The sequence below is a fragment of the Cannabis sativa genome, chromosome 6, assembly GCF_029168945.1.
Source record: "Cannabis sativa cultivar Pink pepper isolate KNU-18-1 chromosome 6, ASM2916894v1, whole genome shotgun sequence".
Classification (NCBI taxonomy): domain Eukaryota; kingdom Viridiplantae; phylum Streptophyta; class Magnoliopsida; order Rosales; family Cannabaceae; genus Cannabis; species Cannabis sativa.
This window is the reverse complement of record NC_083606.1, coordinates 22070692-22093857: the sequence shown is the minus strand read 5'-3', so window position 1 is coordinate 22093857 and position 23166 is coordinate 22070692. Positions and strand designations below refer to the sequence as shown.

The following is a 23166-nucleotide window of genomic DNA, read 5'->3' as shown; positions in this document are numbered from 1 at the left end:
GGTGTTTTTGATCAAGTTTGCCAAAAAATGTTGTGGGAATTTTTTTGAATGGTCAAAAATGGGGTAGGAGACCTCATCCTCAAGTTCAAGAACCTTGAAAGTATCAAAACGAGATTCTCAAAGCTCGGGAATGAGTACCTAACACCCAGGTTGACAAAAGGCCTGATGCATTGGGTTCTGCTTATCCGATTTTGATTATATTTCGACCGTCCATCTAGTTTTTCATAATAACTAAGATACATGAAGTCAGATAAGTCAAATTCATAACTTTGTATTTCTCATTTCCAAAATGGGAAACTTCACTCAGAATTGAAGAGTTTCGCGTCTCTCATTTCAGCAGAACAACAACATCTTCGAGAACTTGTGAACAACTTCGTCAGATTATAGAAATAGGCTAAGTGATGTCAAAATATCACTTAGGCATCTTAAAGTACATTCCTTAGACGTTTTTGCACTTACGCAGCGTCCAGATTGACGCTATATATCAACCTAGGCTCTAGATGTCAACTTGGGCACTGGATTATGAATTGCCTTCAGTAAAATAGCTATAACTCACTTAATATTAATTTGATTAACGCGATTCAACTTTCATTTCAAAGCTAATTCAATGCTCTATTAATTCATGTCTCACACTTCATCAAAATTCTGAATCTATCATCATTAAATTTTACCCTAAGGGAGTTACGAAAATAAGCTTACCTGTAGTGGGACCCGCCGGGCTCCAAAAAATAGCTATCACCGCCAAGAGCTAATTTTTACCGTTAGATCATCATCGACGGTCAAAACATCTAATTTTTATTTTTCTCTCATTTTTGTGGACCTCCTTCACCTATATAAGGAGAGCCCCCTTAGCTTATTTTCAAGTTTAGAAAACTACCCACAAGGTCAGAACTTTTCTCTCTAGTTTTTGTCTCTAGAAATTTAAGCTTCTAATACTTAGACCATCTCTGTAATACCATCTCGTGAGAAATGAAAACTCGAAGTACGTAGACGTAGCTCTATTACTGTCGCGATAGAGGGAGTGAACTACTATAGATTTGTTGTGTCTCTCTTATAATTACTTAACTACTTTTTTATTCTCACCAATCTAGCGAGCGGATGTAATTTAGAAGTCTAGTCTAAATTTCAAAGTCAACATGTTGTTAAGAATAGTTAGACTAAGAGCACTCTCATCAACTTCTCTACTATATTTTAGCTTAAATTTTTACATTACACTATACATCACCAGCATTCTATTTTTTTTTTTTTTGCATATTTTAATATATTTTATCCACTTCAAACATATGGTATTAATATTTTATACATATCCTTGTATAAAAGATAATTTAAAACTCCAAACAATTAATACAATATATTTTGAGTGATGAATAATATTTTATAAATGTAAAATATGAATAGTGAATTTTTAAGAAATTTTAAAATAGAGAAATAATTTAACACATCTAAAGTAAAGTATTTTTAGTTTAGTTTTTTAGGTGGCGTTTGGTAACATTTTCTTAATCAGTTTTCTGTTTTTAAAATTAAAAAAATGAAAATATTTTTCAAAAGTATGTTTTATAAAACTGTTTTTACTTTTCATTTTTTTTTATGAGAATCAAAATTTAAAAAAAAAAAATCACATTCAATATTTTTTAGACAATTTTTTTTTTCTTAATCAATATTTTAGACTTCGATCAGACCCAGACCCAAATCCCCCCACAGCCCTGACGCTGAACCCGGCCTCTGACCTGAACCCGATTTCGACCCCGAAACTAAACCCAACGTAAATAAAATCAAAAGATTAAAATTAAAATGAAATTTACAGAACACACTTTTGTTTTCTGTTTTTAAAATTGAAAAACAAATCTATTTTTGTTTTCAAAAACAAAATTATTAAAAACAAATTTTTTACCTTCATTTGTCCAATTCGTATATTCTTTCAACAGTGTTAAACCAAAAACAACTATTTAAGGGTGGTTTGTAAGAAAGGTTGTTAAACTCGAGAAATAAAAATATATAGTAACTTTTTATTATGAACAAAAACAGAGTATATATAGTAACACACGATTGAGTATCTCAAAAATCAAAGTCATCTTGGTTTGGCTTTGGCGAAGTTAACAAAGCAGTATAAATCCTAAGCCGGTCTTCCCCCAAAGACGAACACCTCGACAGAGGTCTCCTAGGCCTAATAAACGACAGCGAAGTCAAAGTCAACCTATGCTTGTACCTTCTCCAAGCCAACTGAATGGCCACCGCCGCCCATGTCCGCCACCCAGGAGAGTAGTACCTCGCGCTGCGCTTAACTTTCTCGTTCACGAATGTGTAGCGGAAGTGTTGGGTGACGTACTTGACGTCCTCGGCTTCCAGGCCAAAGGCCTCTGTGGTTTCTAGAGTTATGAGTGTGGAGGAGGATGGTGGGAGTCTTTCGATGAAAGGTCGGCGGAGACACCATGAGAGGAGCTCGTCGCCACTGAAGTTTCCGGGGCCCAACATGCAGAAACTTTTGAGACCGTCTCGGAGCACTTGGGTGCTTTGGAGATGCCCTCTTACTACAAACAGCATTCTCTGAACTGGGTCGCCTTCTCTTGTTATCTGCAGTAACTCAAAATTAATTGATACTCTCTTTGATCACAAGTCACTTTTATTTCCACACATTCAATAAGCTCATTTTTTAAGTGATATTCCGCATGTTTATAAAACAATTATATGATTATTTGCTAATACGGAAGCAATATTAGAATTTTGGAAGTAGTTCTCATGATATTTCAATGTTTAGACTCTGAGAAATAGCTAAAGAATGAGCTGAATTAACCATTCGTTTTTTGTTTCTACTATGGACATTGTACTACATGGAATAAATGGTGGAGAATTGAGACATATATAAGAACATGAACTACTCCACTCATTGTCAATTGGTTTTGAAATGGAACCTTATGATTCTCAACAGTACATGTATCTACATCCAAAGTATAGAAAAGACATTATTCTTAATTTTTTTTTTCCGTTCTAATTCTATCTACAACAATTTGGGGAACAGAAATAGTTAAACCGAGTGAAATGCACCAGAGTGTGAAAAATTGTTAGTAAATGCCAAGGGTCAAAAAGGTGGTGCTGAGTGGAATCAAATCCCTGTCCTTTCTCTAAGTCCCATTAGTTAACTTAAAAAGTGACATCATATGAAAATGATGAACTAATCTACTAAGAATTGGGGGAAGTATCAATCTCGAACTAGTCATCTAACACTAATAGTATTCAATTCTGTAACAATATTATATTTCTAACATGTGAAAACTCTTCTATCTAGTCTCACAATTTCTTAATCGCCAGGATCTATGATATAAGTAAAGGATTTTGTAGAGAAAAAACCAAAGATGTGTTAAAATATAGGGTAAGCACTATGTATTTTCAAGCTTAATTAATTGGAATTAAGTAAAAGTACTCACCGTTTCTCCCTTGGTGAAAATGAGGGATTTGACACGGTCGCATATATTCTCAAGGACCAGATCATCCATGTGTTGGAACAGAGGTACCTAAAAATAATGAAACAAAGTTAGAATTTATTTGTATTTAATTAGTAATTATGTGTATTCAAATCTTGGCCTACATATATTATTAATTAATTACACATAAAATTAAGGGGTAAATTGAAAAATAACACTTTTATTAATCAATTAATTAAATTTACCTCTAATTTTATATTTAATTGAAACATACCTCTTTTTATATGTATTATACTCAAAATACTCTGACATAAGAGAGTAACATAGAGAGTATCTTGAAGTGACAGGGGTAAAATAAGTACAAAGTTAAAAAAAAAAGTAAAAATGATAGACTTTAAAAAAGAGTGTAAAAATAAAAGATGACTATAAAAAGGGTATAGAATCTAATTTCCTTCAAATCAAATCATGACAATTTTATAATACTGGGCCGTCTGACAATAAGTTAGGCTTCAGGAGCCGTTTGATATTTTTATAATATTTATATAGGGATATGATTTTGTCCCGTGACGTACTTTCACGGAATGTATTCTGTGGTACATTAGATGGGTCTCAGGATACATTAAATGAGTGTCAGGGTACGTTTCTACTTTTTGACCCTAATTACCCCTAGATCAATCTCAGCCGTCAGATCAAATAACTCCCTCATCTGACGGGTGTCGTACATCACAGATTACAATCCGTGAAAGTACAATAACGTGACAAAATCATATCCCTATTTATATATAATGGTATTTTCCAAAAGCTTGAGGGGCCTATAGTTGGTTACCTGTCTAACTAAATCTAAGCAGAGATGATACTTGATGTCTCTCCTAAGACCCTCAGGAAGGTTCCTAATCATCTCACATTCATCGACGCCGCGCATGGCGGCCCAACGCTGGCGCTCATAGTTCCGAACACGTTGCCTGAAGCCCGGAGGCAAATGCCTCTTCCTCATCCACCACTCTATGTTCCTCATCTTGAGTTGCATTGCTTGTTTTTTGGACGTGGTTGCATGCAGAAACACCTATATATATTATAATAATAAGTATGGACATGCAATAATTAATAACATAATATATAGATAATGTAATATATTATATATTAATAATCGTTTGAATTAGTAAGATAGATCAATTAGTGACTTAATTTTAATACCTTGATGTTTCCAATCAACATGGTAACTAAAAGGAGTCCACTAGTCAAGACAATGATATTGAACACAACTTCTAACCATTCGGTTGTGCTCTCTAAGTTCCCAAATGTGCTGCAATAATAGTATATATTTACAGTAATTATAACTAAAGAGCACATTAAAGATAAAAACATGTCAAGGTGTAGAACAAGTGGAATGATTTATACTAATTACGAAGTCTAGTAGTAGTACTGCTATTCAATGTTTATCATCAAACATGTGTTACTATTATTATTATTAATTTATTATTATGAATGTATACTCTAGTAATATGTTTTCATTTGTTCCTTCTTCTCTTTTTATTGTAACTAAGAATTATGGGGAATTTATTACTACATTAGATTTCAACCAAACCACCATTTCTTAGGATTATTTCGTTATCCTTTATAATTTCTAAATTATATGTACTTTTAACTTTTGAGTTTGAAAATTTCTTTATTATATTACGGCCAAAACTGAAAAATATTATTTAGCTTAAACATGAAAATGATGGTGCACAACTGTTTATTGTTCCCTTGGTTCAAAAGAAAGTGACACATCAATATCAGACCAAACCTCATTCCACTATGAGTCTATGACTAGTCTAAAATCATAAAAATAGAAAGAAAAATAAAATAAAAAAAATTATTACCCCCACATTACCCTACAGTTCTAAACCAATTAAAGAACAAAAAGTTTAAACCACCAAATTTCTTTTACCTACCCCAATAGATAAAAAAAACAAAAAACATTTCACTAAAATTAGTGATATGAATTTGAATTTGACAATAAGTGAAAAATCAAATCACGAAAAGAAATGGTGTAATATTAGCTTCCTACACAATTCACCCATGATATATTAAAATGTAGAAAAGAAAAGTAGTAAAAAGTTCACCTGATACCAAACTAATATATATATATATATACATATACATATACATATGGATATAATTTTGTCATGTTATTGTACTTTCACGGATTATAATCCGTGATATACGGCAACCGTCAGATGAGTGAGTTATTTGATCTGACGGCTGAGATTAATCTAGGAGTAATTAGGGTTAAAAAATAGAAACGTACCCTGGTACTCATTTAATGTAACCTGAGACCCATGTCATGTACCACGGAATACATTCCGTGAAAGTACATCACGAGACAAAATCATATTCCTATATATATATATAAATATTTATTACAATATATCACTACAAAAAATATCTATTGATATATTTTTAGACACAACATAATTTTTTTGTGACTAAATGTGACTTTTAGTCACAATAAAAAGTTACTTATAACTAAAATATAGAATTTAGATACAAGTTATTACTAATTTACTTTTAGTCACAACAAGTATTGTGATTAATTAAAAGAACCTTTAGTCACAATAAATTGTGATTTTTGTGATTAATACATTTAGCCACTGACTTTATAGTCACAACATATAAATTATGATTTATAATTAGTCACAATTCTTTTTACTTTTAGTCACAAATTTTGTTGTGACTAAAAGTAAGATTTTTTATAGTGTGTAATTTGAGAAAATGTTAGACTATAAAAATACTAAAAGGGCTTATTTAGAAGGGCTTATTAGTAAATTGTAAAGGGTACTATTGTGCAATATGGATTGAGAAAATAAATTTTGGTTCAATTGGAAGATTGACAATGTCTCGAAGAGTGCATTTCAAAGATTTGTTCTGTCTTGAAGAGGACCAGTTACCTATTATTGGTACTTTCATTAAGAGTAATTACTGTGAGAGACTCAATGTAAAAACTCTCAGCCATTAAAGGTGAAGAAATCGTTCAACTCTTTAAATCTATAGAGTTGAGTTTTGATGCTCAAATGAAGGCAATGAAACCGCATCTTCTCAATGCTCAATTGGAGAAACTAGATGCCAAGTTTCAAAGCTATCTCACATCAATGGAGACACTTTCGGTTCTGACGTCTTAGGTGTCACCTACTTCGCCAAAAGTGAAGGACTACATAGATGGCCCTATTGAACCATTGATCAACACGAATCCATTAAAGAAGCCTCTTGACCTCTTCGGCAGCAACATTTCTGATGGATCCAATCAAGGTAGATCAAAATCAATTCCAGTTCGATCTACGTTGACGATGGTAGCTCGAAGATTACTGAAGTCGGAAAAGATGCCCTTGGATTCATCGAATGTTGTGGATTCTAGATCTACATCAACGAAGGCAGTTCGAAGAACACCAGCACCAGAGAAGAAAGAGATATCATTGGTTCTTCATTTACAAGGTTATGAGCGTGTTCGAGCGAATGTTAATGGTGTTAATGGTGGCTCAACATGGGAATCGATTCACATGCCGCTAAAAGATCAAAGGAGGATCTTTGATTTGGGACAATAGTGGATCTTTGAAGAAGATGGACTGGACGGGTTGGTTACGGGCAGACGGACAGAGTTCTGGTCGCGCTGGATCATCGAAGTTCATTAGTGAGGAGATGACGATATTTTCTCTTGTGTTTACTGGGTTACTATAAGGAAACAAATAAAATAATGAAGTTATTCTCGAACCGTGTGTTGGAAAATAAGAAGAGTATTGAAAAGAATAATATGGAATAGGCTATATTTATAACTCAATCTGTGTGATTTTTTACTTGATACAAAATGGTAGGTTTACATATCTATTTATAAGACTCTATGGATTATTCTAGAAATATTATTAAATGACTAACTTCTATATTTTTCTACATAATTCCCACTACTAACACAAGTGAAGGAGATTTCTAGAAAATTCAAGAGCACTCGAACAAACCATTCAAGAAAGCATACTTTACATTCATTTGGTGGATCTTCCATTTATTTTGGACTGCTAAAGAAATTATTAATCTAATAGCTTTAAGATGAGAAACTGAAGCAAATATCTCATCATAGTTGATGCCTTCTCTTTAAATGTAGCATTTGTCTACCAATCTTGTTTTTTATCTCTCCACCTCGCCTTTAGTATTCTTCTTTTTCTTATACACCCACTTTACTCCAATTAGCTTGTATCCTTGTGGAAGAATAGTTGGCTCCCATGTGTTATTTTTTATAATTTAATTAATTTCTTCATCCATCGCATCTCTATATTTCTTGCTTCCCACTGCTTCTTGGTAGCTTAGAGGTTTGCAATCACCAAATAAACACATAAGAGAAATATTATTTTGATTTTCAGTTGCCTCATAAAGTTCTTGCAAGCTTCTAAAGCATGACGTCTTTTTATTTGAGCTTTCACTTGAATCTTCTAGTAAGTTTCTAGTTGGCGAGATTAGTGGAGTAGTAGGCTCTTGAAGTTCTTCTTCCATCCTTAGTTGCTCCACTACATCTTCCTCTTAAAAGTAAAAAATAAATTCATACTCGTCTTCTTCTATGTTCCAATCCCAAGAATCTTCTTTATCAAACTCTACATCTCGGTTGATGATAGTCTTGCCGATAATTTGATTGTACAACTTATGGCCTTTGGATAGATGTACTTCTCACTTTTGTCATCAAGCTTGGTTCTCTTTTGATCAGGAACATGAACATAAGTAATACGTCCAAAGATTTTGAGGTGAGAAATTCTAAGTTTTCTTCCACTCCATTCATGCTTCTAGAGGTGTCTTCTCATGTACACTTCTTGTTGGCTGCATAAGCTATCGCTTCAACCTAAAACTCTTTTGGCATTATTTTACTTTTTAGCATGTTGCAAGCCATGTTGAGTATGCTTCGATTCTTCCTCTCTGCCACTCCATTTTGTTGGGGGGATCTCGACACTATTCAGGGATGACGAATTCCATGATCTTCACAATACTTGTGGAACTCATTTGATGTGAACTCTCCTCCTCGGTTAGATCTCATGGACTTAATCGGAAGACCAGTTTCTTTTTTTAACAGAGCTTTGAATTTCTTGAAGTTCGTGAACACTTCTGACTTCTCCCTCAAGAAACAAGTCCATACTTTTTTTGAAAAATCATCGATAAAAAGGAGGAAATATTTACTCTTACCAAACGAGTTTGGTTTAATTGGTCCACAAACGTCGGTGTGTATGAGCTCAAGAGACTTTGTGGCTCTTGATAACGACTCCTTTGAAAAACTTCTCCGGGATTGATTTCCAAGCAAATATCCTTCACAAAGTTGATTTAGTTGGTTGATGCATGGAAGACTTCTCACCATCTCCTTCTTCTCCAAGAGTTTAAGCCCGCCAAAATTGTGATGTCCAAAACGTAGATGCCAAAGCCATGCTGACTCATTGTAGCAAGCCTTTAAACACTTCGAAACATCATATTCCATATTCAAGAGAAACACTATATACTTTGTCATGGGATCCTTAGCAATCAAATTACTTTTGTCATCTCTTAAGAAAAAGTTATTTTCTTTTAAGTGAATATAATAACCTTTCTCTAGTAATTGACCCAAACTCAAAATATTATATTTAATGTTGAGCACAAAGTAAACATTCGAGATGAATTGACGGTGTTCATTTTTCAAGCATATAAGAATCTTACCTTTGCCTTCCACAAGTATTTTTGATTCATCTCTAATAGAGACATTCCTTTTTACCATTTGATTGAGCTCCGCAAACATTCTTGTTTATCCATACATATGATTGCTAGCGCCGGTGTTAAGATACTATTTATTTTCTTGATCTTCATCTTTGTCTTTGCAAGTAAGCAATAAAGTTCCTTCTCTCCACCTTTGTCTTTGATAAAATTGGCTCTTTCTTCGACTCTCCTTGATCTACACTCGGAGACATAATGACCAAAATTATTGAAATTGTAGCACTTGATGTGTGATTTATCACTCCTTGACCATGAGTTTCTTATTCCGCAACCTCTTGGTTCTTGTGAATTTCGAGTTTGTTCTTCATTATTGAAGTCGTTATTAAAGTCACTCCTTTCTTCTCTTCGTTGTCCTTGACTACGTCCATGTTCGCTTCCTTGGTCATGCCATCTTCTTTTTTGATCTTTACTATTGTCATAATTCTCTTCTTTCAAATTAAGTTGTAGTAATTGCTCTATTTTCTCTTTTTTGCTTCTTTTTCCTTTTTTGTTTCTCTTCATAGGCTTGTAAAGAACCTATGAGTTGCTCAACAATCATAGATTCTAAATTTTTATTGTGTTCAATTATTGTAACAATGTACTCAAAGGTTGGACTCACAGTACGAAGAATTTTTTTCTATAATCTTTACTTCACTAATTTCTTCACTATTTCTTCTTAATTGGTTGACAATTGATAATGTTGTAGCAAAATAATCAGAAATTGATTCAGCATCTTCCATAAATAAAGTTTCAAACTCACCTCTAAGAGCTTGAAGATGAATCTTTTGTCACTTGCTCCACTCCTTTGTTGCAAGTTTGAAGCTTCTCCCACGCTTCTTTAGTCGTTGTTGCATTTGATATCTTCTCGAATGCATCTTCATCCCCCACTTGATAGATGAGGTAGAGAACTTTCTTATCCCTCTTTCTTGAATCCCTTAAGGCATCTCGTTTAGTTTGAGAAAGAGCAACATCGTCTTGCTCCTTATGACCTTCCTCAATAATATTCTATACATCTTAAGCTCCTACTAGCGCCTTCATCTTAATACTCCAATTGTCATAGTTGCTCTTGGTGAGCATTGAAACTTAGAAGGGGATCATTCTTCCACTTGCCATTTTTTCTTCACAAACCTCTGATACCACTTTGTTGGGAAATAAGAAGAGTATTGGAGAGAATAATATGGAAAAGGCTATATTTTATAACTTAACTTTTGTGATATTTTACTTGATACAAATTGGTGGGATTACTTCTCTATTTATAGGATTCTATAGACTATTCTAGAAATATTATTAAATGACTACCTTCTATATTTTTCTACATAATTCCCACTTTTAACACAAGTGAAAGAAAATTCTATAAATTTCAAGTTAAATATTTCAACATTGTGAAGATTGGAGTCTATGTGGATTCACTGGTTTGTTGCAAAAATATATATATACTTTGTTGGTTCAAACATGAAATATGGAGAAGATGATTTCGGAGAGAAGAATGAACACACTAATGATAGTTGTTCACATTTTAAAAATAAATGTATTAAGTTGACGATTGAGTCATGGAATGGAGATGATGATGTTGACCTAAGTATTTTGGGCTTAAACTTGGGCTGAGAATTAACAAATAGCTTGTATTTGAATTTGGCTATTATTATTTTGTTTGTTTTTGCATTTTATTTATTTATTCTTTTAACACCTCGAGAACAAGTGATTTTGAAGGGTGAGAAAGTATTAGACAATGAAAATACTAGAAGGGCTTATTAGTAAACTATAAAGGCTGTGAAAGTCTATAAATATATAATTGTATAGCTATTGTACAATATGGATTGAGAAAATATAATTTTACTTCAATTGAAAAATTGACATGAAAAGTGGATTTCAGAGATTTGCCGAATCTTAAAAAGGATCATCACCTATTGGAAAAGAACCAATGAAATAGTACGTAAGTAGATATCTAGATACCTGAGAGTCATGAGGCCCCAAAAGATTGGAAAAAGCATTTTTTCCAAGCGGTTGGTGTTGGTGACAAGCTGAACGGTCCACCTATATGCCCCGTAGTTGTAGTTATCTGCGCTGTCTAAGCAGGCAGACCTTACCTGCTTGTTGAGTGCCCATCCAACTCTAGCCTCCCCTCTCACCATTCTTGTACTCCCATAGTAAATAGGCTCTTGACAAGACAATATTCCTACTCCACACCCACTTGTCTTTCTACATTGCTCTTTTAAGCACTGTGTTGCTCTTTGGATACCCAACAGATACCAACATGCTCCTGCAGCCTATAAAAACATATGTAAATTAATTATTACTTTAGATAATATTAATTCTATCATATATATACACAAGATTGTGTGTGCAATTTGAGTATTAGTAAGAGCAAATTAGTAAGAGGGCGTGTTTGTTGCAGCTATATTTGTTAAATTTTTGAACAGTTTACCCACAAAAGATTTACTCAAATTTAATTATTCAGAATAAAGAGAGAGAGAGAGAGAGAGAGAGAGAGAGAGAGAGAGAGAGAGAGAGAGAGAGAGAGAGAGTTATTCAAATATGTTTGCAACCTTATAGATTATTTAAAAAATTTATACGTTACAACAAACACCACTATAGAACAAAATTTGAATAAAGACAAAAAGTAGACTGATATGCATTGTATTTTTAGAAAGAAAGATTGACAAAATGTTTAAAATTAGCATGCTATAATTAACACTTTTCACTATTGATAAACAATATTTTCTAAAATTAATAAAAAGATTATTGACATGATGACTAAAATAATTGTGCGGACCCTGCAAAACTATATTATATTCCTATAGAATAAAAAGTACAAATGTAAATTATTTTTGGTCTCTTTCTCATCAATAGGTTTCGTTTTGGCTAAGACTACTGGGATCGATCGTGTCAAAACTAATACAGCTGTCTCTCTTTTTGGTTTTTAGTTATTTAAATTGCGAAGTGGGGGCTGGTTCTCATCTTATAGAGTACATCTGTTCATCTACATTACAGTCATGTTTAACCTACATCAGTCCACTAACCTATATTTCTAGTCTTTTGATACGATGAAGACGTATACCTCAAAATGCGTAGGTCATCACTCTTTTCGGTTTTCTTTTGACCATATATAACTTGGGTTTTCATAATTAAGATTACATTTTTAATTCTCTTCTATATAGCATATGATTTATCAGTAAACTTTATATAAGCACACATGATATACATTTGGAGGCCTCCACACGTCTGGAGTTCAGAACTCTTAATTAGGTAGGTAGTTTTACCCTGGGTAAATAAAAAATATATATATATAAAAAAAAAGAAAGTGGATAAACAGAGAGAATCATAGTGCCAATAATTAGTGTTAAAAAATTATTTTGTGGACTAATATAATCTATAATTTTATAATGACTATTGTTGATTGTAGTGTGAATTACATTTGATAATCATAATAGGATGGTATCAACACTTATTAATTACATATTAGAAGCATATGGTGGCACCGACAACTATAAGCTGGTTTATATATATTAAGCTTTATTTCACTCCTAGTAGTTTCACTAGGTCCATCGGACCGGCTTGTTAGGCCAATAAGCCTATAGTGATATTTCTTAGAATATCAAAAAAGGGCATATAAAGTCTCACATTTGTTAATGCGTAGAAAAATAATAAAATATATAAGAGGAATAAGCTACTCTACCCATAGTCAATTGAATTTGAGATCGAACCTCATTCATTTTTTCCCAAATTCTAACAATATGATAAGTAATATAAGGGAGAAAAGTGTGATAGAAGTGGTTCTGGGTAAGAGGGTTCTTATGATCCATATTTTCTTCTCTTGTTATTCTCAATCTTCTGTACATTTTCTAGGTTTTAGATGGATTGGGATTATTCAAGAACAAGGAATGGATTCAACATCTAACAATATTGCATGGTATGCGCATTTATTGTCTAACTAATTCCAAATAAAATCTGATCATGGTATTGAATGAGCATTGAAATATAGCTGTTGGATCTGTTTTGTGATTTCTTGAATCTCATATATATTATTATTATTATTATTATTATTATTATTATTATTATTATTATTATTATTATTATTTCAAAACTAACATAACATTCATGAAGAAAGAGAATTCTTAGAAAAATGGAGTTAATTTACTATATACGCGTATAAACTTTTAAAGAAGACAATAATTAAGTACTACTTTCAGACTATTATTTTATCTCTTTCCCGAATCCTAGTTCAGTGATAAAAGCTATTTTTTTTTTTTTCATCTCACATGCAAAAGAATTAGGAGCCAAATCACCTGCCCTATTCACTTTCAACTTTTATTTAATACTATTCTTTAACATACCTAGTTCTCTTTAACTTTTTAGCTTCGACGAGGAAATTTCTTACTTAGCTTATCATGTGTCTTATCATTATAGTTTTTACTTTGTCAGTTTGTTCGTAATCTACCTGGTCTTTCTATTTTCTTTTTTTAAACCCGTCTATTAATATATAAGTAATCCTTCATAAATATATATATATATATAAGTAATCCTATTTGATTTGACCTATACTTTAATGATTTTTATATCTCAAATTAATGTTCCACCATAAATTTTCTAATTGTACACAATAAATTAAGGGCTTGAACTTTATGTAAATTATACTCTTAAATTTGTGCATGTATAATAAGACCTGTTTATTATTATAAAATATAATAATCCAGTTGTAATTATTGAAGATTGGTAGAGTATATTTTAAATTACAAACTTAAAAATCACTCATATAAATGTGCAAATTGATTAAATTTTTTATTAATAATATTTTTTAAGATGTGAAAAAGGAAACGACAATATTGAGATAGTACGGACGTTTATAATATATTGGATGGAAATTTAAATGATTTTGACTAGCAACTAAAAAAAGGTGATTATATTAAAACTGATATGTTGTTTAGGTTGGAGATTTTATATAATTTATATATTATAAAATAATAGAAGTAGTACTTACGTGGGAGGCGACAAAATATGCAATCATGTTTAGAGCAATGCCCCACCAAACAGTTCCAAAGATGTAACCAGAGAGGTTTTGCATGCGACGCAAGAGGCAGACGGAGTGGTAAATCTTTGGGAGATATTGGAACAGAAATATTATTAAGAACACCGTCATTACTATCGTCACTGATCCTTTTTCTAATAGAGATGGAATTGCTACCCATAGTACAATCTGCAATAATTAAAAAAATTATTACTACTTCATAAGTTATAATCTCATATATATTATTCATATTAAAGCACTAAGTGAACAAAAAACACATGATTACTTGTATTCTTGTTTTTCATGTGTTTTCAGGAAACTTTGTATTAGTCAGCTATTAAATTGGATTGGTATATGCACAAATCAATAACGATTCAAAAGACTTCTTAACTGGATTAACAGGTGCAAGCAAGCATAGTAAACTGCCAAAGTAGGTATACATACTGATGATTTTTAATGCTAGTAATACATGGTTTGGAGGACTAGGGACAAGGCTTATATTGGGACTTGGGAGAGTGAAGTTCAACTGTACAGAGCTTTATAAATGATAGAATTTGGTTTAAAGAATTATTTTGAGATTGATTTAGTTTTCTATTGAGTTGTAAATCTGTAGCTATTCATGTGATAGCAATATTGGTTGTACAGGGTATGTTTGTTGATGAAATATAAGTATACTTACCCAAAAAAAAAGGGAAATTTACATGTGGCACCTTAATTTACATGTAATTTACAAATTTAACGTTGATTTTCTAATTAGAAATAATAGCTTGTGATTTAACGTTTATATATAATATTGATGACGTTTTCCTTAAATTACGTGAGATTCATTTCATTCTACTACATATTACTTCAATTATTCACACACTATTTATTAAAAGTATTTTAAACAACATAACACAATCTAAAAATGACTATATACTTTTAAAAGTAACTCGATCAAAAAATTAAATGTTACATATATGAGATATTTTTATTTTAAAGTGGATCATTTTTAAATAGTAACCAATTGGTATCTTATCGACATCACATAACCAATTGGTCTTAAAAATATACATTATTTATATAAAAAAATATATATTATATTATACTATATCTCAACTATAAGCTTCTACAATAAACTTAGTTACCAAAATATATCTTAAATAATATTATGAAATCATAATATAATTTTTAATTAACAGTTAGTAATTTAGATATTTACAAATCTCGCTAATAAATTATGTGTAAGTTATTTTATTTTATTGTAACACATTAGTTTCTTAAATAAATTTAAAAGTAACACAAATGTTGCTAAAAGGAAGAAAGTAATGTGAAAGATTCTTAAACAACATAATATAATTTAAAAATAAACATGTAATTCTAAAAGTAACTAAATAAAAAAGTAACCAAAATGTATATGAAATCATTTTTATGTAGATATTTTCATGAAAAGATATTTTATTGGTATCTTATTGATCTTTTAAGTAACTAAAATGTTGTCTCTTTATGCAAAAATAAAAAAAATGTATATATATATATATATATAAAAATTAACTTATTGATATCTTATTGGCATCATAAACAACTAATTATTAAATAAATATGTTATCAATTTTAGTAATAAATTATGATCATCACAATATATATCCCTTTCTTTTTTCATTTAGTTAATAAAAAAGTAACTAGATTTTAAAACTATTTTTCTGACCATATCGTCGCTCACTTAAAATAAAAAAAAAATATTTTCGTGATATACTCTTTAATGTGATTATTTTAAGATACGAGAACATATATTTTTTATTATTATTTCAAAAATAAAAGAAAAACTATTGAGGTAGCCATGATACCAATCATATACTCATTGGTTACTATTAAATTATATTATATATTAAAGAAAATTTAATTTGTAATTAGTTTCTACTCTTTCTACAATAAAATAAACTTGAAGGTTACTCAAATGTATTTTGAATAATAAAATATTATAATATTACATAAAAATAACTAACTTATTATTAGGATATATACAAATAAGTTTTAGAAGAAACCAAAAATGTATATCAAATTATATACTATTTAGTTACCATTCTATAACTTTTATTTAGTTAATAAATCGAATTTATTTTTAAAATTCAAAATACTTATATAATAATAATAAAAAAAAAATATGAGTGACTAAATGTATATTACATAGTTTTAATTGAATATTACTATGAAGTATACTAAAATAAACTATTTCATATATATGCTTACTATTTTAAAAAGGTATATAAAATAATTGGTAAATAAAAATAGTAGCTTATTATATTATATGACAAACTCATTAGTTTCGAAAATAAATTTTAAAGTTACCTAAATGTATTTTAAATAATAAGATAGCATAATATAACTTAAAAATAGCTATTGATTATTAAGATGTTTACAAATAAGATTTTAGGTGTAACCAAATTGTATCTCAAATTATATAATTTAAAAATAAAGTTTTTTTACGTAAAAGTAACTGATTAGTTTCTTATCAGCATCATAAGTAACCAAAGGTTACTTTTGAAAACCCAAGAAAATAATAAAAAAAAAACGGAATTTGGGATTAATTTCGTTTCAGGTATATTATTTTAGAATTAAGGTATTTTTTAATGACGTGGCAAGGTATTATTGTAATTGAGATTTATTAAGGTATTTTTGTAAATAATTTATATTTTAAGTATATTATTGAAAAGATCCCAAAAAAAAACACCAAAAATAGATAAATGATGATTTGATTCATATTAGAGTTAATCCATACTAATGTGTGAAAATAAATTATTACATATAAGATGAATAGATTATTTTTCTCATTGGTTTTGAGATAGAATCCGTTCACCTTATCTTAAATTCTAAATGAAACAAAATTGAGTAAGAACTTTTTTTTATCAGTGTGTCAAATTATTTAATCATTTTATTTTATTATCAAGCAGCCCGTATATAATATATACATAGTTACATACTGTAATTAAATACAGAATTTACACATTCAAAAGTTAACTATAAGGATCTCAATGAAATAAATAATATATTATTTTACATAGAAATATTAATTTTTAAATATGTATTATATATACATACCTACAAATTTTGTATGCAGCATGGCATCGACAGTGTTCACATTTTCATTGTTTGGATTCTTTAATATTAACAATACCATATAGATAGATAGAGTGGTAGAGAATGTTCCTCTATAAGGATCAGTTAAAAGACATTAATGAATGAAAGTTCCATAGTCTTTCGAATGTTTGTACGTAGTGAATAAAGAATACTAGAATTAATTGTCATCATAAAGTTATGGGAATATTTTCAAATATATATTATTGTGGTGTGGGCACATCTAATAACAATCATTGAATATAGGTAAGAGAAGATTTATGTTGTGTGTATGTGTGTGCATTACGTGTATCATGCAATTTCTTTCAGGGGCTAACATGGAATATTATATTTAAAATTTCAAATAAAATCAATTAATACTATTAAATAATATATAGTTGGACATGTACCAGACAAATGTAGGGTAAACACGTGTACCTTTTGAGATGATAGCTCTAAATCAAAAAAAAAAAATAACACAAAAAGAGAGAGATGGACCCTAAAAAAAATTAATCTATTGCCTGTGTAAGTATGAGAGAATATATATTCAATTTTCCTACTGTTACTACTGTTCATCATGTTTCTAGGCAATTTAATATTGTTCCCATAATTAGCTAAAACAGCTTTAGCACTTGAGAGAGAGGTTAATAGAATGGTAATGTTCCAAATCTTGACATATAATATTGTAACATGTACTCATCTCTTATATTTTTCTAGTTACAATATATTCAATTTTTTTTTTTTAAAAAAAAGTATGAGAGAATATATATTTTATTTATATAAATTTCAATCACACTCATATTTAGCATTTATTATAGAATTATGCTTCTAACTGTAATAGTAGAATATTATTAACAATAGTAGAATATCAATTAAAATAAAACTAAAATGGTTACAGTTTTTCACTTTAAGAAATAAGATTATATTTTATTTATTATCTTTACTTTTCAAAAAAAAAAAAAATACAGGCGAAATTAATACAAAAATTTCGACTCCCAAAAGTTATGTTCTATATGTAATAATTTATATGATCTATATACTATATTGCATCAAAGAATTGCATAATACGACTATTACTTTTCCATAAAATTTAAACTCATACATAATTAAAGAATAATAAAATAATGGGATTTTTTCAATTATATACTTAAAATATAAATTATTTATAAAAATACCTTAATAAATCTCAATTACAATAATATCTTGCCACATCATTAAAAAATACCTTAATTCTAAAATAATATGCCAGAAACAAAATTAATTCCAAATTCCGTTTTTTATTATTTTCCTGAGTTTTTAAAAGTAACATTTTGGTTACTTATGATGCTGATAAAAAATTAATTAGTTACTTTTACGTAAAAAAAAATCATTTTAAAATTATATAATTTGGTTACCTCTAAAATCTTATCTATAAACATCTTAATAATCAAGTAGCTATTTTTAAACTATATTGTGTTATCTTATTATTTAAAATACATTTGGGTAATCTTAAAGTTTATTTTTAAAACTAATGGGTTGTCATATGATATAATAAACTACTATTTTTGTTTACCAATTATTTTATATACATTTTTATTACTTTGAAACTTATGTGTTTATTTTTAGATTATATTAAATTAATTTATTATTTTAAATACTTTTACGTTACTTTTTATTTTACCTTTATTAAAATATTTATGTTTCTTAGATTATTTAATAAACTAATAAGTTACAATAAAGTTAAAAAACATGCATATAACTTATTGGTAAGCTTACTAAATATTTAAATTGCTAATTAATTATTTTTAAGTTATATTTTTAGTTACCTTTTAAGTTTACAGTAAAAACTAACTAGTTTTCATATAGTATAACAAATAAGCATAGATATAAAATAATATTATTTAGTATATTTTATAGTAATATTTAAATTAATTATGATTTCAATAATATACTAATTGGTTATTTTTTATAAAATGATCCAGTTTAAATAAAAATATCTACTGTAGATAATATAATCTAATGGTAACTAATTAGTATATGATTGGTAGTGTAAATGTAACTCAAATATTTCTTTTACTTTTAGAAAATGATAAATTATATATTTTCCACGTATTAAATTGACTACATGCAATCATGATTGTAACTTTTTTAAATTTAATTGAGCAGTATAAATTTTTAAATTAGATATAAAATAGAGATAAAGGAAAAATATAATATGTATCAATATATATAAAAGGGGGAGAATGGCTAAAAAAGAAAAGAAAAAAAAAAAAGAAGAAAAAAAGAAGAAGAAGTGGCAGGCAGCATCTAACGAAAATAAAAGTTGCAGTTGTTAGTATAAATGTTAATACGGTATAAGATTAATGATTAATTTAAATTAAGTTATTTTTAACATTAAGATGTAAAAGTAGGTGTATAGTGTAATTATCCCTAAAATAATTAGATTGTTGAGTACACCGTACACGTAATTAGGGAAAGTCACCCTATGAGATGTTAACGTGACAGCAAATTGATTGGGAATGCATTTTCCCATCTTGTCGCAGGACCAAATAAAATATTAAGAAAATTACCAAAAAAAAAAAATAATAAAATATTAAGAAAACTCACTTTTACATTACATTCTCCACTTTCATACCCGTACCTGTACTGTACGGGATGAAAAATCCACATAAAACTTACGTGATTTTCTACCATTAAAAAATGAAAAAAAAAAAACTAACTAATTCTGTAATTAAATAACTTATTAAATAAAAAGAGACCTCGACTCGAGTATATTTTGAAAAAAATCTCAAGTAGACTTCCAAAAAGTGGTTTTGGTACACTAACTATTCTTTTTTTTCCCATTTACGAGAGCCTTTCTAGTTTCTTTTTTAGGATAATTTATAAATATTCAAAAAAATTTAAATAATTTATAGTATCAAATGAAAGAATAAATAGTTATTTATTATAGTATAAAAAAAATAAAATATGTAGTTGAACTTTTTTTGACACCGTAAATTATTTTGATTTTTTAAAAAATTTAGCCTAAAAATAATTACTAAAAAAACTAAAACCCATGTCAAAACAGTCGTTCTACAAAGTGTAGTATAGAATTATTCCCTATCTGAAATACTAAATGTTTTTTAAATAAAAAAAAATGAATAATAATTACACAATAAATTACATCCTAAAATATACACAAAACACCTAGAGAAATTTATAAAACTTTTAAAAAAAATCATAATATTACTATTATATACCATGTACATTAAATAAATTTTGTAAATATACTTAGTTTAGAGATATAGTTCTCCATTTCCTATTTAAATCGAAAATTCCTCTCTCTATTAATTAGGAACGAGGACCCGCGCCCACATATAAAGTGGATTTAGTTTAATGCTATTATGATTTCACACGTTAAAAGTCATTTTTCAAATAAATAAATAAAACAAAATCACACATGAAAGTAGTTGGACCCACATCAAAAATAATAATTTTTGTTTTGAAATTCAGTTATTAGAAGAGAATAAATTTAGAAAATTGACATATAAAAATGAAAAAGAAAAAGGTGAGCTATGAACATTGGTAGATTAATTACGTTTTTTTTTTCTTCTTAATTTCATATAATGAAATTAAATTCTTGTCCATTCCTCACCACTTAACATATACCCAACAGCTATAGGTCTCAATTTCCCTATAGCACAGATTTCTTATGTTTATAAACCTGCTAATACTACTGTCCATTTAATGGCTAAGTTCGCTCTTTCCGTCAATACTAAATGTACATGTTTAGAAAAATGCCTCTACCTCTAATATCCTTTGTATTTTTTGTTTTAATATAAAGGCATCTTTATCTTAAAGAAAAAAAAAACTCTCAACTCAAGCGGTAATAGATTTATGTGTGATGGCATTATTGACATTTTCCATGTATAGTTTTATTTTTTTAATAGACATTGTCCATGTATAATTAACTACTTTATTTATTAGAAAAAATTAAATTACTTTTCACAAATGTATTAATAATTTCATTTTTATTTTTTCTCCTTTCGTAATTTTATTTTTTTTGGTAAAACTACTGGTGTCTTCATAAACTTAAGGAGGTATCATGTATCACGGACACACGCCCTATGTTTTAGACACTAGGTGGCGTTTGGTTTGGGTAACGAAGAATAAAAATAATAATAAAATAAAATAAAATTTAAAATTTAAAAATAAAAATAAGAATAAAAATGAAATAAAATAAAATTTAAAATTTATAAAAAAAATTAATAAAAATACTATTAAATTTTTTCTTAAATTAGTGTTTCTTTCTAATTTAAAATGGAATAGTCAATTTACCAAAATAGTGAAAAAATTATTTTTTGAAATGATATTTCAATAATTTAATATGTAACAAAATAAATAATCATTCTCTTCCATTTTATTACCTCCAACAAAACCCCACCTAAATTTATACATTCTCCGTTTTACCCTCTGAAATAAAATAATAATTATATATAAATATATTTGGCTTTATATCACATGATACATGTTGTGTCAGCATTCTGTATGCAATGTGTGTTTCATTCTTATAGTAAATATACGATCATCATGATCTCACGGAAAAAATACTGTGGGGGTGTGCAGCATCTGTCACCCTTCTCAAAAATATCATTTTCCGAACATTATACATGTGTGTGTATAAACAATGGCGATGATTACGATATATTTTAGAAAATCACAATAAGAGCATAACAAAAATAAAGGAAAATAATTTTAAATGTTTACCTGAGGCAAAGGAAGAATGACAAAGAGGTCAAACAGAAAGCCTCTCTTGGCTTTCAAGTACCTTAAAGCCACAGACCTAGACGAGGCGGCATCACTCATCCCGCTAGCGGCGGAGCCAGCGGCACCGGTCCCATCCACGGCGCTAACCACGGAAAACGACCGTTTCGCCATCTTCAGCTGTAGCCACATGTTCCACACGTGTAAGGCGTCCGTCATGCACCTGAGGACCGTTACCGTTACGGCGAACCACCCATCGACGAAGAGACACATACACGTGTCGCTTACTGATAGGGCGTAGAAGAAGAGCGGGTCCACAAAAAGCCCAGTGGCGCACACCAACAAGAACACCCTGTTCCATTCCTGGACCCACTTCGCCCTCGGGTCCAACACACGCGCCGCCCCTTCACCCAACCACCACCGCCCTCCTCCTCCGCCTCCGCGCCTCTTGGATTCTTTGTCGTACTTATTTTCATCGCTGTCCTCACCATCTATTAGTTCCTCATCTTCTTCTAGTATTTTTTCTCTCTCTCCTACATCGTCTCCTTCGTCGCTAGTCTCTTCATCTGTGAAGTACTGCCTGGTATTGTAAGTATTGAAAGATATTTCTCTCTGGTATTGATGGTGAAGATCGGTAGTATTAGTAGTAGTAGCACTAGCCGCACTAGCCATGGAGGCTAGAGAGAGAAGAAAGAGATATAGAGTGTTTGGTTGGCAAGAAAATGAGGGTTTTGAGAGAAGTGTTACATGTATAATTTTGAGCTTATAATTATTAGATGATGTTTGGTTTATTGGGTGTATTTTTGTGGAACTTGGGAAGGTTGGAAGGACAACAAAGAAAATAATAATGAGCGGATTTGGATAATCGTTAGCCAGTTTTGTTGCACAAAGTGACAATTCTCTCATTTATTATTTTAAACGGAAATTACCACAATGCCCTCCAGTCAAATAACAAAATTACTTACCTTCAATAAATTATTGGTTGATTCTACAATTCACCCCGTTAAAAAGAATGTACTGATGCACCCTCTACCTGTTTCGGCATCCAGAAAAAATTTTTAGTTTAATTTTTTTATATATTTATGTACGTTATACCTATTTAAGACATCTTACAAAATTTTAAGAAATTTGAAATAATTTATAATATAAAAAAAAAATATTTAAAAAGTCTATTTTACACGCGTATAAAATAAAATA

At 29.6% G+C, this 23166-nt stretch overlaps 1 protein-coding gene across 1 annotated transcript; it reads right to left on the bottom strand.

Annotated features, from left to right (window-relative positions):
* Positions 1-1986: 1986 nt before the first annotated feature.
* On the bottom strand, positions 1987-22826 carry LOC115725202 (cyclic nucleotide-gated ion channel 4). Its single transcript, XM_030654639.2, has 7 exons — positions 21973-22826; positions 14128-14343; positions 11103-11416; positions 4614-4722; positions 4246-4482; positions 3423-3509; positions 1987-2571 (listed from the first exon to the last, which is right to left on the bottom strand). The coding sequence occupies exons 1-7, from the start codon at positions 22639-22641 to the stop codon at positions 2056-2058; spliced, it is 2148 nt and encodes a 715-aa protein (XP_030510499.1). The 5' UTR covers positions 22642-22826; the 3' UTR covers positions 1987-2055.
* Between the last annotated feature and the right edge of the window lie 340 nt (positions 22827-23166).

Bases quoted from the DNA above. Each gene is read 5' to 3' on its own strand.
- LOC115725202 (XM_030654639.2), bottom strand. From the start codon at position 22,641: ATGGCTAGTGCGGCTAGTGCTACTACTACTAATACTACCGATCTTCAC. The intron at 14,344-21,972 runs GTAAACATTTAA...TAATTATTGCAG, and splicing joins TCATTCTTCCTTTGCCTCAG to ATTGTACTATGGGTAGCAAT. The intron at 11,417-14,127 runs GTAAGTACTACT...ATGTTTTTATAG, and splicing joins CATATTTTGTCGCCTCCCAC to GCTGCAGGAGCATGTTGGTA.